The 19,779-nt window shown below is 43.6% G+C and overlaps 1 protein-coding gene across 1 annotated transcript in view; it reads left to right on the top strand.

Moving 5' to 3' along the window:
- LOC146870074 (junctophilin-4-like) overlaps positions 1-19,779 on the top strand; it is a 954,768-nt gene that overhangs the window by 501,167 nt on the left and 433,822 nt on the right. The window contains exon 4 of the mRNA XM_085627709.1: positions 11,445-11,563. Coding sequence (XP_085483835.1) covers positions 11,445-11,563 — 119 coding nt within the window. The remainder of the gene's footprint in view (positions 1-11,444; positions 11,564-19,779) is intronic.

The following is a 19,779-nucleotide window of genomic DNA, read 5'->3' as shown; positions in this document are numbered from 1 at the left end:
ATGTGATTTCGTTGATTGGCCTGTACTCCCTCACATGTCACTTATGATATTGATGGACGTGTACGCAGGACAGTGTTGTTCTGGACTCTACAATATGTACACATGTCAATGTGTTGAGGTGCAGTGACAATCACAGCAATGTTTGTCTCAATGAGCGATGATCTTTTTTGCATGTCCTCTTATGTCTGATCATGCACACAATCGTCATTTCTGCTCCTACTGTGGTCATTGTGTTGTGGATGTGTGCCAGGTTCAAATGACGCATGAAGGTGTGTCAGGTACAGCAGCTAGGTATGAGACAGTGGGGTTGATTTGTTACACATATGCTGGATGCTATACTGCCAGGCGTGCCCATGTTAAATGTGGCCATATCCCTATGTGCATTCACATTGACCGAGGTGGTGTTTGAGGTACTTGTTTTGTGTAAGTTGACAGGTGTGCCGTTTGTGTAGCTGAAGGTGTCCCTACATGTAAGCTGGTCTGTAACTCAATTTTGATGACCGTCATTGTTGGCGTTGTGTCATCCAGAACGTGAGATGCTGTGCCCATCTCATGATGTATTGCATTGACATGTGTCCACTTTCATCTCAACTAGGAGACCAAATCTGCTTCGTCACTTGACAGTGCTGGAGGACATGGAGGATGTGGCGATCATCCGGAAGTGCCGTCGGAGAGAGCCACCCTAAAAACCCTTTGTGATATGTTGGAGCCCCACCAGCAGCCTCGCAGGACATATCCAACAGATTTCATCCCAACTTATAAGGTGATGGCGGCCCTGCATTTTTTTGCCACAGGATCGTTCCAGCACACGGTGGCCAATGCAGGTGGGATGTCACAACCGATGTTCAGCATGGTGCTGCGTGATGTTCAGCCCGCCATGATGATATACAAGGACAGATATATCCATTTCCCCAGGGGTCCTGAATTGGCAGCTGTGAAGGGAGATTTCTATCCCCTTGGACAAATCCCCCATGTTGTTGGTGCCATTGATTGCACCCATGTTGGGCTTGTGTCACCACAGGCACATGAGCACATTTACAGGAATCGTAAACATTACCACTCCATAAATTTGCAAGTGGTGTGCCTGGCAGATATGATCATCTCCCACGTGTGTGCTAAATTCCCAGGCTCAGCCCATGACACCTACATCCTGCGGAACAGCATTGTACCCCAGCTGATGGTTAATCTGCTTCCCGAGCATGCATGAATTGTGGGTGAGTATGCCTAGTCGTATGGTGTGCTGGATGTGTGACCTGCTGCCCTCTGCCTCACCGACACTGCAATGTCTATTTGTCTTTGTCATACCTAGGTGACTCTGCATATCTCAACCGTCCCTGGTCGCTGAGCCCACTGCGGAATCCCAGGACCGTGGCTGAAGTCCGCTACAATGATGCCCATGGAAGGACACGTCATGTGGTGGAGCGTACTTTTGGTCTGCTTAAGTCATGTTTACGCTGCCTGGAGAAGACCAGAGGTGTGCACTGGCGTACTCGCCCCGGGAAGGTGTGTCAGATTGTAAGGGCATGCTGCATGCTCCACAACCTAGCCATTCACAAGGAGATTCCCCTGCTCCTGGATGATGATGAGGACCCAAGGCTCCCGCCTGCAAACCAACCCGTGTCCAGTGATGAGGACAGTGGAGAGGAGGAAGGTGTTGACCTGCGTCAACAGCTCATCACCCGCTACTTCACTTAAAGGTGGGTGACAATGTACAACGTACCCATTGTCTGATGATGTTGCTGTTGTCGTGAAGGGGTATGTGAGAATTGTAACAGCAGCCAGTTGTAGACTCAGTGGTGGTTGGCAATGTTTCTGGGACAGGTCATTTAGGAACATCTACAGGATGTGTATGTTGACACTTGATGCCCATTGTGACGTGTGCATGTTGGATTATCTTGATGGTGGGTGTTGTGTGATGTCTGTGATGCCACACTCAGACCAGTGAATGTTGTTCTGTTTTCCTAGGTGCCTTCAACTTCTCCTTGCCTACATACAGTCCATACTCCTGGTACATTGTGATCATGTTGAAGACTGTACATCCTGCAATAAAGACGGAGCACACACAACAACATGTGTATAAGGATTTTTTATTTACAATGGTGACATGTGAGGGGGGTGTACATTTACATTGGAGTGGTGGTGGAGCAGTGAGTTGACAGCTATGGTAAATGAGATAGTCAAGTAGTCACCACATTGATGTGGTGACCCAGTCCAACAGACCGATAACATTCACAAGGCAGTGTGGGGAAGGACAGTCCAAAAAGTCAATTTAGTGGTGAAGAGGGTTGCCATCAGGGCTGGCTCCGTGACTGGTGTATGGCAGGTGCTTTGTCTCCAGATACTCCCAGAGTTTTCTTAGGACGACCCCTTCGTTGCTTGGCAGGGGGGGGACCTGCTGCAGGGCCAGTGGGGTCTGAGGACTCACCCCTCGCAGGGGAGGATGGTGAACTGTCATCCTGCGGCCCACCAGAGGGAGGTGGAGGTGTTGGTTGTGGCGCAGGCCTGTCCCTCAGTACCACCACTTGCTGGCCCATGAAGTCCACAATTTGTCCCATGCGGGTGTCAATGGACCTCATCAGCAGGATGAGCTCGTGTAACAGTTCGTCCGACCGGCCCGTTCGTCCCTGGGCCTGTTCATAGGCCCCAAGTACTCTGGTGATGTGGTCCAGGGATTGGGTCCTAGCCTCTTGGTGTCTGTGGGTGACCCTACCCCTACCCTCTACCCTGCTGCCATGGACCTGTTGCCTCTTCACTGTGGGCACCCGCATCCTCTCCCTGCCCTCCTCTGTCGGTGGTGTTGGGTGATCATCCTCTGGGACAGGGGGAGTGTTGCAGGCAGCGCTGGTGGTGGTGGAGGACGCACAGGCTGTGACAGCAGGGGTCTGCAGAGGTGTTTGTATTGCAGCAGATGTGGTAGGGGGGGACGATGGTGTCCTGGGACCTGTTGCTCCCTGGCACACCAGATGGGCCGGCTTCGAGTTCATCGTCCAGAGAATCCCGGGAGTCAACATCCGAGAGTCCATGTACCGGGGGGGGGGGACCGGCTCTGCAGGTTGCTGGTGTTGTCCTCTGCAGAGAGTTCTTGGTCACCTGTGGGTCAGATGGGAAATGGTCATTGTAGTGCACCCCGCAAGCTTTGTGTTAGCTGTGTGTCATTCACTGTTTGTACACTACATAGTTGACTGATCATCACAATGTTTTCTATGTGCACTACTGTGCCCCCTGTCATGATGCAGTGGTACATGCATTGCTTGTCCATGGTGTGAGGTGTCAATACATACCATGCACCACGTGCATAATTTGTGTTTACAGTGACCTGTTGACATCTAGGGAGTCAAAGTTAATGACAGGGTAAGAACCTGTGTATGACTGCGCACTATTCACATAGTGTCTAAACTGACACTGAATATCCTTATAACAAGTTGTACTTTTATTTCTCAAAGATACAACACACTTTTTTTCTCACATGTGCAAACAAATATGTACATTACAATGGTCTCACAATTATGCTTATAAATAAAGTTGTGACATATTGCCTAATCCTTATATTCACAATGTCAGGCACTATGTCTTCTACACGAAATCATTCTCTTCCGTTCACAATTTTTTATCATTTTCCAGATGTTATACCCATAGCAGTATCCTTGACAAAACATTATGGCTATCATGCACAGCACTATACATGTCATTCATCATATTTACTTTTTCATTTTATTTTTTTGAACATATCACATGGTTAGAACAATCATAGCTGCTGCATTACTTTCACACACTACACTCACTACATCTTCTCTTTTTTACTGATATTCATCCTAGCATTTTTTATTGTTTACGTTTTTTTCCCATTTTTTATTACTTTCATTCATCCCTTGGTGGCATTTCGTCTGACCCATGCGCCCCACCATCTTTTCGGCATCATGTTTGGTCATATCATTTTCACACTCATTCTCCGTAACTTCACTCTCATGTTCACCATCATTACCCTTCAGCTTTCTTTATTACTTTATACCGATTCTGTTTTTTCTGATCCAGGTTACTTTATTCTTCTTATACATTGCATTATACTACATCGGTTTCCAGCATCTTGTAATTGCACTATGGGCTGTACCAAGATGGCGCACATAGAGTTTCGCTTTTCGCTACTCCAGTTACAGTCCCTTTTCCATGTTTTTATTTTGCCTTCATTTCCGGGTCCTTACTCACTTTTAATGAACGACTCTCGGCTCACTGCATTCGCTTTGCTTTGTCGGTGCACTGGGTACAATTCTACGATTTTCTTGCTTATAGGTAAGGTACATCTGGAAGCTCTTTAACCATAGTCGGAGCTAGCCATGCTACACTTGCAGTTTTCATCGTTTATTCATCGCCTTTTTTTCTCCGCTTTCACCTTACAGAACATTTGAACCTCTCTACATTGAGGTAAGAATTAACGTATAGCACACTTTTCGCGTCTTGTTCAGCACACCCCATGTGTTTTTCAGCGGCATGTCACATTGTTACCCAGAGTACCACATTCTTCCCTTTTTTTCACACAGAGAGCGTTTTACCGATTACCAGGTAAGCGTGGTATTTCATCTTTCGCCACACCAGACATTTCCTAACCTCCACATTGTAACGCTCATTCTTGCCTGATTCTTTCGGTTTCCATAGCGTGCACCCCATAGAACATTTACACAGGTAACAGAAATCATTTGTACCAGCATTATAACAGTATTACGAGTTTGAGCCTTCCATCACATAATCACTTTTGTATATGTTCGTTTATGTTTCAGATTGTCCCCTGACGAAGGAACCGACAGGTTCCGAAATGCATTGGGCACGTGTACACATGTTGTCATAAGTCTGTAAATGTTATATACATTTGTTTGTACGTTCATGAAAGTATAATGGATAATATGTTTTGAGAACATTCAATATGTCACAACTTTATTTATAAGCATAATTGTGAGACCATTGTAATGTACATATTTGTTTGCACATGTGAGAAAAAAAGTGTGTTGTATCTTTGAGAAATAAAAGTACAACTTGTTATAAGGATATTCAGTGTCAGTCTAGATACTATGTGAATAGTGCGCAGTCATACACAGGTTCTTACCCTGTCATTAACTTTGATATGCTTGGTAGAAGTGGACAAACTTCTACATAACTGCAGCACCACAGTTCAAAATTTTCTGTTAGAATAAGAAAAAAATAGATTATCACAGGAGTGCTCCCCTATCCCATAACCACAGACATCTAGGGAGTGGCACAACATATTATTTCATTGAGGACTCTTTGTTGATTTGTCTGACCTGGCAGACGTCACATCTGGCCATGGACTGGCCATTGTCATCTTCTGCATGCCTCTGTCCTGTCATGTGCATATCTTGAATTGTACCACCAAACATGCTTTCATATTTTTCGAATGGTCCTTGTTGCTCTGGCCCCATGGCACTGCACATGTCAATAGGTGCTGTGAACGATTGTGCCCAAACTTTCTTCTACATGTGCATTGGTGTTTCACACTTTGGTAGATGTGACAGTTTCCTTTGCTTACCTGTGTGCACACTGTGCGTGGCAATGGGGTCGGTGTGCATTATTATGCAATGAGAGGTCTGGTGTTGTCATATGGCACCATTTCTTTTGTGACGAATGGGTGGGTGCACGTACTGGCTATTTACCTGTTATGTGCTCACATTTGGCTTTGTTATGTGACACATTTGTGTGTGCGTGGTGGAGGCTTACATCCTGCTCAGTGGGGTCACAAGACAGAAAAATATGTCTACCTACCTGTTAGTTTGCTTGAGGTGGGCCATTAGATGCCACATGCATCTGGGTGGTACAGAGAGCTCCACCTTGCTGTACTGCGGGGCAAAGGTGCATGGTTGGAGTAGTGGTACAGGCCTCCGACTCCCAGACACCCTCCCAGGGAAGATTGTTACCTACCTGTTAAGTAGAGGTAAACAATGCAATGGATGCCACATGCTTCTGGGTGGGGTAGTGCTCCATCCTGCTGAGGTGTGGGCCAGGAAGCATGTTGAGAGTAGTGGTACAGGCCTCCCACCCACAAACACCCTCACTCTGAAGATGGCTACCTACCTGTAAGTTTGTTAGGTGTACTGCAATGGCTTCCAACTGCTTCTGGGTGGGGGAGGGCTCCATCCTGCTCAGGTGTGGGACAGGGGGCATGGTGGAAGTAGGGGTACAGGCCTTCCACCCACAAACACCCTCCCAGGAAAGATGGCTACCTACCTGTTAGTTTGATGAGGGTAATGTAATGGCTGGCACATGCTTCTGGGTGGGGTGGGGGGGAGGGCTCCATCGTGCTAGGCTGTGGGACAGGGTGCATGGTGGGAGTAGTGGTACAGGCCTCCCACCCCCAAACACCCTCCCAGGGAAGATGGCTGCCTACCTGTAAGATTGTTTGGTGTACTGCAATGGCTTCCAACTGCTTCTGGGTGTGGGAGGGCTCCATCCTGCTCAGGTGTGGGACAGGGGGCATGGTGGGAGTAGTGGTACAGGCCTCCCACCCACAAACACCCTCACTGTGAAAATTGCTACCTACCTGTAAGTTTGTTAGATGTATTGCAATGGCTTTCAACTGCTTCTAGGTGGGGGAATGCTCCATCCTGCTGAGGTGTGGGCCAGGGGGCATGGTGGGAGTAGTGGACCGGCCTCCCACCGACAAACACCCTCCCAGGGAAGATGGCTGCCTACCTGTAAGTTTGATGTGGGTTGTGTAATGGCTGACACATGCTTCTGGGTGGGGTGGGATCCATCTTGCTAGGCTGTGGGACAGGGGGCATGGTGGGAGTAGTGGTGCAGGCCTCCCACCCACAAACACCCTCACTGTGAAGATGGCTACCTATTTGTAAGTTTGTTAGGTGTACTGCAATGGCTTTCAACTGCTTCTGGGTGGGGGAGTGCTCCATCCTGCTGAGGTGTGGGACAGAGGGCATGGTGGGAGTAGTGGTACAGGCCTCCCACCCCCAAAAACCCTCCCAGGGAAGATGGCTACCTACCTGTTAGTTTGATGAGGGTAATGTAATGGCTGACATATGCTTCTGGGTGGAGTGGGGAGAGGGCTCCATCTTGCTGATGCTGTGGTACAAGGGGGCCTGGTGGGAATTATAGTGCTGGCTGCCTGTACACATGCCCCCATGGTAATGTTGCTAGTTACGTTTGGGGTTAATGGGAGTGAGTGAATGTTGGATCTGTGACACATGTTTTTGTGAGTGTGTGCTGCAGATGAATGGAATTTGTCCTAGGTGATGTAGCTTTGTAGTTGTGCAAGACAGTACATAGCAGTGTGGTGGTAGTCATTTGTTTGTACTTACCAGCCTCCACTCCCCCAGGTACTCCTGTGAGACTCTCTGGATGCAGTGTGGCAAGCACCTTCTCCTCCCATGGTGTGAATGGTTTAGGTGGAATGGGAGGGCCACCGCCAGTCCTATCAGCCAGCTCACGGTTCTTGCTTCTCCTCTCTTTGACAACCCTATTCAGATCATGCCACCGCTTCATGATCTCCTTTTTGGATCGCGGGGTGGTCCCTACTGCATTGACCCTTTCGACTATCCTTGCCCACATTTGTGTCCTTGTGGCTAATGGTGTCTTCTGGACCAGGCTACCAAACAGTTTTGGTTCCACTCTGACTATCTCATTTACCATGACTGTCAACTCACTCTCTGTGAATTTGGGCATTTTATGTATTGCCATGGTGTGTGGTGTGCAAAGTGGTTGTGGGTGTAAGGGTGTGAGTGGTGGGTATGGTTGTGATGTCTATGGTGTGTGATGTGCAGGGGGTTAGTAGTGCAGGTGTGGTAGTGATGGTGGTGGTGAAGTGTTTGTGCTGTATTCTTTTGCCTCTCCTCTCTGATCTGGTGAATGCCCTTCTCTTCTGGAGTGTTGCAAAGGATTGGGGTCAGGGAAGGGGCTGGTTTTATACTCAGCTATGTGGGTGTGTCCAAATGGAGTCTTGCTGTCAGGTGTGTTGCGGGTGTTGTCCTGGGAATTGTATTTTTCTTTTTGCTATGTGGTTGTGTCATTGGGGTGTGTTTTGTGTATTTGGGGGGGCATGGCTAGTTTGCTATGTGCACTTTTTGGCCTTATTGTGGGTTTTTTCATTCGTCCGCCATATTTTTCACGGATCGTTCGCTGCGGTGGCTATGCTGCAGCTCTTCCGTCGCTGTCCCATTCATCCCTGTGTGCGACCGCGGTGGTCGGAAACAGCTGAACATACCGCGGGACCATCAGGCATATCCTAATTTCCTGTGCGGTGTCTCCGCTATACTTGCGGAGCGTTGGTGTTTTTCCGCTGCGAATCCGACCGCCGCGGACGGATTTTGGCCATCTCTGCCCACTATGGGCGGTTTTTCTTGGCCCCTTTTCGCCGCGGTCATTTTTTGTTGGTGGTTGGTCCTAATTTGGCCCCCGGTTTTTCCACGGTGCGGGCGGTGGTTTTCCGCTTCCATGGCGCTTGGGGTGGTTTTCCGACCGCCATCCTAATAGACCCCCAAGTGCGGAGTCTCTGCACACAAACGTTTGTTTTTGTAATAAATGTGGGAGGGATAGAGGGGACTGACTGGAAAATGGGAAATGCTAATTACTAAAGCAGAGTGGAATGTGAAGGATTACGGAGGAGTTAAAGGAGGGTAAGGTAGGGGTTTAGGAGGAGTGTCTATTCACCCACAAAGTAGTAAGCCCATTCCTATTCACAAACTGCACTTCTAAAGTTACTACAGCCAAAAAGGCACCCACAATGGCAGTAAAACACTCCAGCTCAGAACTGAAATAAGTGCAGCACCACACTTGGCCAACCACAAGTACTGCAACACCCTCCCATAGAAATCAAAGGAGTTAGTGACTAAAATAAACCCGATAGGAAATTAAGTTAAATCATATTAAATTATTTTGCATAGTACAAAATATAAATACATACGTTTTAATATTGAAACAAATTTATAAAATAGTGAATACTTTTAAATATTCTGATACAATTGTAATACAATTTTTGGCATTCACAAAGTAATGTAACAATACATTTTATTAAACATAATTAAATTACATTAAGTTAATATTATACATCCCTTTTAATAATTATTGATGGATAGTAAGAAACAAAATGTTGGTGGGAATTAATTTTTTGATTTAATCTTGAGAAATATATTTAATGTAATTTAATAATTTTTTCTTTAGTTCTACATTTAAAATAAATATATAAAAATAGTTTACATTAATATTTTACGTAAAAATGATTTCAAAAAACTTTTTCCAACTTGAATAAACCTATTTACTTTTTCTATACTTTAGCATAGGGAGCCTTGGCAGTCAGGGTGGAGACAGACTGAGACACACACTTCACCTCCCCCCCCCTCCTCCCCCCCAAAAAACATGAACAACCCAGAATGACACTACCTGGCCCTGCTGGCAAAAAAATGAACAAATATATAAAACCTGGCTGGAAAACAGAGATACTAACCTGAAGCAATATGAAATGTTGTGGAACATTTAACCAAGGTGAAGAACCTCCAAAAACAAAAAAGTACAAAGTGAGCAATCACAGACTAGAAAGGGTAGGTATAGACCGATGCAGAAAGCCGAAGCAGACAAGATTTGTTTAGTGTGACCAGGACTTTGAGGAAAGTGTGATGCACTTTCTTATGCACTGCCAAAGAAATGAAGAAACACATCTCATGCTCTTGGAGTTCACCAAGAGGCCTGGGCAAAATTGTAAATACACCTGTGAAGTTCATGAAATTTAAAATTAAACAATGTTGTGTAATGTTTTTTAAGTGAATGCACACCTCACGGACAAAAGTCTTGCGAGAAACCAGCAGAAGATTAGTTCACACAGAAAATGTCTCACTGAGAGATTTCTATTGAAACCTGTATCCGATGGTACTTTGTGGTACTTTTTTACACAAGTGCTTGCTTAAAAAGTGTAAACAACATTTTGCTATGAAAGTTTAATTTTTTTAAAACTTCCATGGAATTATAGAAATTTTGCAAAAAACAATCAGGATCAGTGTCTTCACAAACCTTTAATGTGAGTACAACATCTTCATTCTGCTGGTGAAAATTCCTTGAGATAATATAATGTGTAAAAAATGGCATACACTCTAAATATTGAAACTAGAATATCAAGGGATACAAATCTCAAGATAAAAATATCGAAAGGTAAGTATAGATTTTCTTTACCTAACTCCAATTATGTGTACCTTGACAATATACATATATCTTCAAGATACGCAGATGTAGTTAGGAATACCTCCTTTATGTGTCTCCCATATTTTGACCACAATATTCTTGTGTCTCAATAGTTTTTGCCTCAATATTCAGTAGTACAATCAATCGTAAGAAACGTAGTCTTGTAAAGGTGTTGTGAAAATGTGATTAACATCTAGTTTGATCACGGACATAAAAAGGTAGTGGTAAAAAAGTTAAAATGTACTACCTATGCCTCTTGACCACATTTTAACCACAGAGATAACTCTAGCTCCCACCTTAACCATACTCCCAACCCCAAGTCTAACCCTTGCTTTATCTCATACTCTTCACACAAACAGTACCACCTAACCTAACCATAACTGTAAAATTCACCCTGGTACACTCCCTTACCTTTACCATAACCCCTTCCTGAGCCCCAGCCTAAACCTTAACCCTGATGCTTACTCTGACACGATCTCTGCTTTAACCTTTTAACTAAAACTCAATTTTGTTTTTAAACAATTAACAGATTATTGAAATCCATGCTGTGTCCCCAGGGAACCATTTTTAAAATATAGTAGCAGCATACCGCAATTTTTAATTCCTGTGCTTGAATATTCTATTACCGCTACCATTGTATTGCAAATATAGTAGAAACGGCAGTGGATTATTTATCCACTGCTAACAACATCAAAGACAAAACACGTACTTATGTAAAACTGTTACATCTATTTAACACCTATTGTAAGGCTTTGACAATAACTGCAAACTCCTAAATCCTGCCAATAAAAGACATAATTATATTATATATAGTAGGTTGCTTGTATCGATATCAGTAAGATGCAGAACTGTTTCACTTAAACCAGGTTTACTCTGACGAAAAAGAAATTGCCTCAATAATACATATTTGGTACTTAACTAAAAGTTAAATGCAGAAAATTGGATATGTGAGGGAAGTATGGATGTACAACAGGAAAGCAGTACCTCCCAGTTATTTTAATGTTCTGCAATGTGCCAGCTAGGCCTGCCTACGTGTCACAGGCCATGTGAATAGTTTGATGTCATCCCGGCCTTGGTCTGTTCATAGGCCATTCATAGGCTATTTGAGGTTTTCACATTTTTATATCGATGCCTTAAGACTATCTGTAATGTGAAAGGGCCGTCTATTAAAATGAATGAGATGGGGCGTGCCCCAGCTTTAGCCTGATTCTTTGACGTCTAAGAGTGCTCCCTTGTGAACACTGTCCTCTCTTCCACAGGACCAGTGAGGCTCGTCGGAAGGCCGATGCTGCAATGCTGGCTGCACAGCGAGCAATGGAAGCCTGTCGGATGGCTAAAATCATGACCCTGGACTTGGAACTGTTACTGGATGTGCCAGGTAAAAGGGGGAGTCGGAGATAGAGGTGTGGGAGGGACCTAAGGAAACTGTGGCTGAGTGAGAATTGAAAGGATGGCATTTGCATGCTGGGTGGAGCCTGGGAACATACCTGTTGAGGCCAGCTCAATTTTGGGTATTCACTGCTGTCGAGGATGGTATCACATTTAGGCAGTCTGTCCTTTCTCTAATGCCCACTGTCCCTAGTCTGCCCCAAAGAGACAGAATCTTAGACGAAGGGGATCGAAGCCCACATCCGTCTATCCCAGGCTGTTAAAATGTGTTGTTGTTAGTGTGCTCAGAGTAGTCCACAGCAGCTAGGCTATTTGGACACCACAGGTTCGACAAGAAAGAATCCATGTCTTCGCCGACCATTTCCTCTTGTACACAGTGGATCATCAGCAGCATCTCAGTGCTACAACCAGACACATAGATCAAACTGAGAGTAACCACTCCAAGAGAAATAAACAGCTTTCCATGTTGCACATTCTGATTGTTTCACTGTTGATCAGTGGTGGCTGCCGAGAAGACTGGTTGCCTGCTCGGAGCTGTAGAGCCATGTGGATTGAGCCATTCCTGCAAGACTCAAAAGTCTTGTGCAGCCAACCCCCAGCATTACACAGGAACCCTTCTTCAATTGCCACAATTCTATATTGAGGTGAGAAGTGTTTAGTGGGTCTGCGGTACGTTTTGAGATGGTTTTACTCCGAGTCAACCACGAAGAGCACCCCTAGTTCCTGGCAGAACATTTTCCGTGGGAATTACAGTCTAAAAGGAATACAACTGTAATATCTGAGATACCCTGTCTGGCAAACATTTGGTCCAGGTTATTTTTTAAAATATTTTCCAAACTTTTGTTTTCATTTTTTTTCTATTCTTGTGAATCCTGTTAGCTATCTACCCAATTACCATGAGCATCTCATATCCCAGCTAGGTAATTATACTGCCCCCCGTCCCTTTGCCAACTAAAGGATAAAAACAAGCCATTATAATCAGTTATTCCAAATTCCTGGAAACAAACTTATAGCTGAACAAAACATTGAGCACTTTACTCCTGGGGGGTAACCTTTATCATTGGGAAGAAGTCATTTGTTGAACAAGACGGCCACTCCTCCTTTTTGAAATAAGGCTCACTTTCATATGGATGTACCATTTATTCTTAGAGTTAAGCAGTTTATTCATAGAGCCAGGTCCCTGGCTTTTAGAACTGCTGCAGGTCTGCATAGCAGTTTTTAGATGCCTTGACATGTCTTTTGTATCTGCCTTTTCAGCCTCATTATTTGAGCATTTCGTTGACTTGAATGCACTACCTTACTTGTTAAGTTCTTATGGTAACACTAATGCTGGCATAGCTTCTAATGTATTGAGTACAGTAGCTGGGCATGCTAGGAAGGATCAGAACACAGAGCATCAAGGGTCCAATGGTTTTGCTTAGTAAGCCTACCTAGTCCGGGTTAGTTCACATGCAGTTGTCATAGAAAATGTGACCATAACATTTTAGCTTTGTCTTTTCAGGATTCAGGATGATGTTTGCATCGTCTCCTGCATTGGATCTTTCATATATTCACACCCTTGAATCATTCCCTCTCATCAGGCTAGGACTCCCCAGTAAACCTAAATGGCAGTAAATAGTAACAAAATTGCCATACGCCTCACCAACAGTGTTTGTTTAGTAGCACATCAACGTCATTTAAAACAACCCAAACGTCAGCCAATGAGGTGGAAGTGCCAGCTCTCCTACACCCCCTAGAGATCACTAGAGTTCAGATTTCTACTGCATGCCGTTTGTGAAGGTGTCCCCAAGCAAAGTTCTACTCTAACCTCTCAGTGACCTTATCCTGTTACCTTTTCTAGGATAACCTGGAACAGAACCAACTTGACCTTCAGCTTCCAGAATACTGTGAGTTATTTTTTAGGGTAAATTACGTTTTCTCAGCCATAGAGACCCTTTATTTCTCTGTCACTATAACCAACAGAGATAAAACATATTTATTCAAATCCTGTGCTACATGTGCACATAAAAAAGATTTATACTGATGATCCACATGACTAATGCCATTGATTCAAATGCACAAACATTGCTGTACTTATCCAGTTTCAGCAGCCAGAAGAAAGCAGGGATGGATGCACTACTCTTTCCAGGGTCACTTTTGTACACTTTCCTGCTCATACCACTTTTGAGGACACAGCTTTTCTCTTTCTACTGAGCACATCCCTTGCTTGTAAGATTGCTTGTAAGATTGCTTGTGTGTGAGACTTCTTTGTTTTCATTGTGCGTATGTGTTACATCTCTTTGTCCAGAACTTCAGTTCAGCTTCAGATCCCAGTATAAGCAATTACCTAATTACGTATGATGATTCGCATTACAAAGAGTCATTCCTTTCTCGTACCATTACTTACATCCCTCACTGACCTCCCTTAGACAATGCATCAGTTGCTTGGTGGAATGAAATCCCTTAGTCAGCAAGAAGTGGAGTACAAAAGTCAGTCCAACAGTCAGTCTGGAAGGCCAGAAGGGAAAGATCTAAGAATGAGGGATGACATGGTGAGAAACAAAGGACTGTAAAGAGGAATAACAATATCTCACAAGCAATGGGACGAGAAAAGGATGACTTGGTGTCATGTAAATAATGAGTCACAAAAATGGTAATAATAATGGAATGAGCAGGAAAAAAAGGGTAAGGGGAAGTATGGATATAAAAGACATGTTCTGGGTGAGAATAGGCTCTTGTGAACCCTCTGGTTTTGTTGGAGGACCTCTAACACTTATGCAGCAACTTCGACACAACATCTGTCCTGCTCTTCACCTGTTTTGTGCTGTGCTGTTTCACTGTCCAAGGAAGTACTGATCTAGTGAAATCGGCTGATTTGCCTTTTGCATTGACAAAACGTCTCTAATTTTGGGACTAACGAATGGAGGGGAGACTTCATTCAGCACAATGTGGTCCTAACATACTCCTTCACATGTGTGTGTGCTCTCTAGACAGCAAGATTTCCTTCTATCCGACTGCTGAAGCAATTGTAGGTTGTGTGCTACAGTACAAGCCAGAAGAGCTTTTACAGACTTTGCGTTCTCTGGATTTCCTCAACTTTCTTCAGACGATCAGCACAGCATTGTCGACGAAATGAATATTACGTCACTTCCTCCCCAAATTGCTTCTCAAGTGATTGGTCATTCTGCAAATCATCCATGGTCAAAGTGGAAGAAAGTTTTGATCAATAATCTCAAAATGTGTGAGCCTAACGTTAACACCTGAGAAAAAAGGTTGTATGCTTCAACACCGTTTAGGGGCAAAGGGTCAAGAAATATTCAAGAATCAGCCAGATTTAGAAGAAGATTGTAATGATGATGCATCACAATTTTTGAATGATTTTGAAATCTTCTTAAAGAAACCTAATCATTTCTTGCTCAAAGTTTCTACTATTCTTCAAGACTATTTCTTTGGAAAAAAGAAAGCAAAGGTGTTAGAAATTGACTTTTCTGGTTGTCAGAATATACACCGTGTACAAGCAGGAGCCAAACTCCTAGTCAGGGTAAGTCAGATACACAACCTAAATTAACCTGTGCTCACCCCCTGGGAGCTTGGCTTAACTTAAGAGGCAATGTGTAAAGTATTTGTGCAACACTTGAATTACAGTAACACAGTAAAAGCACCTCAAAGACTTCACACCAGTTTAGAAAATTAGACAATATTTATGTGAGTAAAACAAGACCAAAATGACAAAAATCCAATAAGGAGAACTCAAGATATGAATTAATAAAGATTCAATGCAACTTAGAAGTCACTAGTGGTCAAAATGTTACTTGAGGTCGTGAGGGACCGGTACAAATCCAAAGTTCAGGCTGACCACGATGGAGGGCAGGGCAGCTACAGAACCCACGCAGGGTCTGCTAAAAAAAATTCCTTGTATATAGCAAGTATCTGCGTCGAAAGGCTTCACTGCGTCGATTCCGATCCACGCAGTGGGGTCGATGTGTCGGAGTCGAGCTTCGCAATTGGTGTCAAAGGATCGGTGCTGAATTGACGTCAAGCGTCACTGTCGAAGATTCGGTGCTGCGTCAATGTCAAACCTCGCAGTTGGGAGCCGTGCCATCGTCGAATTGGCACTGTGTCGGTTCCAATCTGTGCAAAGGTGTCACTTTTTGCAGAAAACAGCTACAGAACCCACTTTGAGGCCCAGGACTGGAGGGGGCATCTCAGGCAAAAGTATGACTCACAGATGGCAGAGTCCATCAGAATCCAAGAGAGTTGCCAGAAGTCTTTTGCGTCCCTGAAACTTCAGAAAACAGGAGGCAAGCCGGTAAGCCCCTGAAGAATCTTGGGTTTAAGGATGTAGAAAGCAGGCCCAGTCCCTCCTACTCCCAGACAAGAAGCAGCAGGCAGCAGGCCAACAGAGCAGAGCAGTTAGCAAAGTGGCAGCCCTCCTACAGCACAGCAGCTCTTCTTCGAGGCAGAATGTCCTTGGTTCAAGTAGAGTTCTGATTTGGTGGTGTCAGGGGTCCTGTACTTATACCCAAATGTGCCTTTGAAGTGGGGGAGACTTCAAAGAGGCCTTTGAAGATCACAAGGTGCAGCCTTTCCTGCCCTGGCTCCGACTCACTACAGGGAGGTAGGCAGCTCTTTGTGTGGGGACAGGCACAACTCTAGTCAGGTGCATGTTCCTCCCGATCTACCTCAGAAAGGCCTATAAGCCTGGAGATGGGCCATCAAGATGCAAATGCCACACCCCTTCTCCCTTTGTGGGACTGTCTTTGAGGGAATGTACAAAGCCCAGCTATCACCCTACCCAGACGAGTATTCAGAAACAGGCAGAGGCACAGAATGGTTAAAATAAGAAAATGTCAACATTGACTTACAATTTAAAAATGAACTTCCCCATAAGTTGTGGTTTTAAATTGTGAATCAAGAGACACAAAACTCCAAATCTCTATTGTTTCTCAACTGGAAATTACACTTAAAATATGTTTTAAAGCAATCCCAATGTTAACCTATGGGAGAGATAGGCCTTGCAGTAGTGAAAAAGGAATCTAGCAATTTTCCACTGCCAGAACATGTAAAACCTAAAGGTACATGCCCTACCTTTTAAATACACTGAACCATGCCCATTGGGCTGCCTAGGGCCTACCTTAGGGGTGACCTTTATGTAAGAACAGGAAAGGTTTGGGTCTTGCAACTAGGTTAACTTTCCAGGTCGAAATGGCAGCTTAAACTGCACACACAGGCTCTGATGTGGCAGGTCTGAGCCATGTTCAAGGGGCTTCCGAAGTGGGTGGCACAAGCAATGCTTCAGGCCCACTAGTAGCATTTAATTTATAGACCCTGGGCACATACTGAGTACTTTACTAGGGACTTATAAGTAAATTAAATATGCCAATTGTGCATAAGCCAATGATCCCATGTTTAAAGTACAGAGCACATGCACTTTAGCACTGGTTAGCCGTGGTAAAGTGTCAGAGTCTTAAAGCCAAGTCCATTCCCAACAAAGTAGGTGAAGAATCCGAAGACAATTTTGTCACTGCTCTCCACCAGTTAGCCTCTACATGTAACTTCAGACAGAGCAACAGATTAGGGGTCAGTTTATGTTAAATTGCAAGAGTGATAAGATAAGAGAGGAACTTTGGGCAAGCTCAACAAAGTTCTAGTTATTGCCAAGCAAATTAAGCACAAAAATATAAGGAGTTGCTTTTTTGTGTTCATGCCATAGTCACTAAAGAAACAAAATCAATGTTGAATATCCTAAGAATAAAACTATACTGTTACTGGTGTGGTAATCATAATTATTTGCAAATTTCAAGGATTGCCATGTATTAAAAGTGGTCTGTAAATTGTGGAGGGAAAGGAAACATTTTGCTAAATGTTGTAAAGCACTCTCTATCAAGGAACACATTTATAAAGCTTCATCTGAAACAGAAGATGAGGTACTTCAAGTTATTAATTACATGAATTGTGTGTCTAAGCAACAATATGACAATCCATCTAATTTGCACGCTGTAGGGATAACAGAGACTGTTGAAGCTTCACAATGGGTCGCACCTGTTGAGCTCAAGAGAGATCAGACTTTTCATAGACCTAAGGCATCTAAACAAATATGTATTGGAGGATAGATTTCCTTTACCCATCATTATAGAAATGGTTAGCATGTTGGCAGGGAAATATTTTTTCCAATCTGAAACTTGTCATCGGGGCTGACTGTGTGCGGAATCTGAAGATCTCACTTCATTTATAACGTTGTTTGGAGTCTTTCGGTTTCTTAGAATTCCGTTTGGACTATGTTCTGCGGCGCCCATTTTTCAGAGACTCATGAATGACATCTTAGGTTTATTATCTTTCTTTTGCTCAGGATGATGTTTTGATCTTTACCAACACTATAGACTCTCAGATAAAGAAAGTCAGAGGAGTACTGAAAATCTTTAGTCAAAAAAGTATAACTCTAAAGCCTCATTTTGTTGTCCTCAAATGATATAGTTAGGCTATGTTGTCACAGTTGATAGAATAAGGCCTAAAGATGATTTAGTGAGAACTTTATTTGATTTACCCAGTCCAACCAAGTAAGAGGAGGTGCAGGCCTTCCTGGGATTGGCAGAGTTTTACATTAGATTTATTCCCATCTTAGGCAGCCATTTCAGTGTTATATTGAAGTTACTGAGAAAAGAAATGCAATTTTCTCAGGATGATGATTGTCAAAGTGAATTTCTGGTTATTAAGACCTGGCCTTCTAATGAACACAGTCTAAAAGGTTTTATTCCAGGTTTGCCCTGCAACATTGTCACTGATGCGAGTGATGAATGACTAGGTGCAGTTCTGAAGCAAAGGCATGGTACAGATGATGTCACTTTGGCCTTTGTATCCAGGGCTTTTAAGAATGCAGAAATCAGATATTCCACTATCGTGCAGGAAGCACTGGCTACTGGGCCATAAAAAAATTAAGTAGTTTCTAAGGGGTGTTAGATTTAAAGTCCAAACCGACCATAAGCCTCTTCAAGAAGTATTTGGAAAGAAAGGTTGGTAATTGCATGCCATCTTGAATGTGTAAGTGAATAGTGGCTACTCAGGACTAACAATCTGAAGTCACATATATTACAGGTGATGACAACAAAGCAGCTGATTGCCTTTACAGATCAATGGGGCGTATACAACTTCAGAAAGTGGATGATGAAGTTTGGTAGAAATAAGATGAGGTTAAAGTATGTGCTATTACTGAAGGGTGTGTGTCAGAACAGGAATATTTGATTGTAATGGAGAAATTCGATATGTTGAAATGCGTATACGAAACATTTATCACTGGAAGAGCTGAACTTGTAACGAATGCAGCAATTTTAGGGTATGTTAAGGTTATGGTTTAACTTTCTGTCAATAAAGAACTCATCTTCAGGGGATTAATGTTGGTTCCTCCTGTTGGGGTAAGAGATCATGTGTACATGAGGGGCATCATGGAATTTGTATTACTAATGAAAGGTTGAGGTGTTGTACTGGTGGTCTGGAATAATTTGTATTACTGATGAAAGGTTGAGGTGTTGGTACTGGTGGTCTGGAATGGATATTCAGGTTGAGAGGATGGTGAGATATCTTATTGATTGCAGATTGAGTGTTAAGTCTCAGACGGTTAAGATTGCACCCATGATATTGCAGGATCTTCCCAATTAGGTTTGAGAGGAAGTGGCTCCTGACATTGCAGGACCCTTGTATTCTGGAAACTCTTCCACGTATTAGCATGTGTTGATGGACATATTTTCCAGGTGTCCAAAAGGTGGCATAGTTCACAACTTCACTACTTCTACAGTTATAACATTCTTGTCCGAGGTATTGTCCAAAGAAGGAAACCCCAAGTGCCTGTTTACTGACAATGGGACGCAGCTGACTTCCAAGATGATGGAGAAGTACTGTATGAAAGAGGTATTTTGACAAGAGGTGTGCACTGTATCATCCCCAAACTAACAGAATGGTGGAGAGGTTCAATAGGAGGTTAAAATAAACCATTTAGCTAAAGGGGAGAAATATTAATTATGTTCATTGTATTTCGTTGTTGATTTCCTTATTTGTCATGACTTTCTTGTGTCCCGTGATTTTGTTTCTGTCTGACCTGTTGATAGTGTCTGGTAGAGTTGTCATTTTGTTTTTGGGGGGGGAACATGTCTTTTGATTTGTATGTAGTACCGGCTCATGTTTTTTTACTTAAAGAGGGGATGTGTTTTAGGCCTCTCTTTTACCCCCTCCTCT

The sequence above is a fragment of the Triturus cristatus genome, chromosome 1_1 (assembly GCF_964204655.1).
Source record: "Triturus cristatus chromosome 1_1, aTriCri1.1, whole genome shotgun sequence".
NCBI classification, from domain to species: domain Eukaryota; kingdom Metazoa; phylum Chordata; class Amphibia; order Caudata; family Salamandridae; genus Triturus; species Triturus cristatus.
This window is presented reverse-complemented; position numbering and strand designations above follow the sequence as displayed.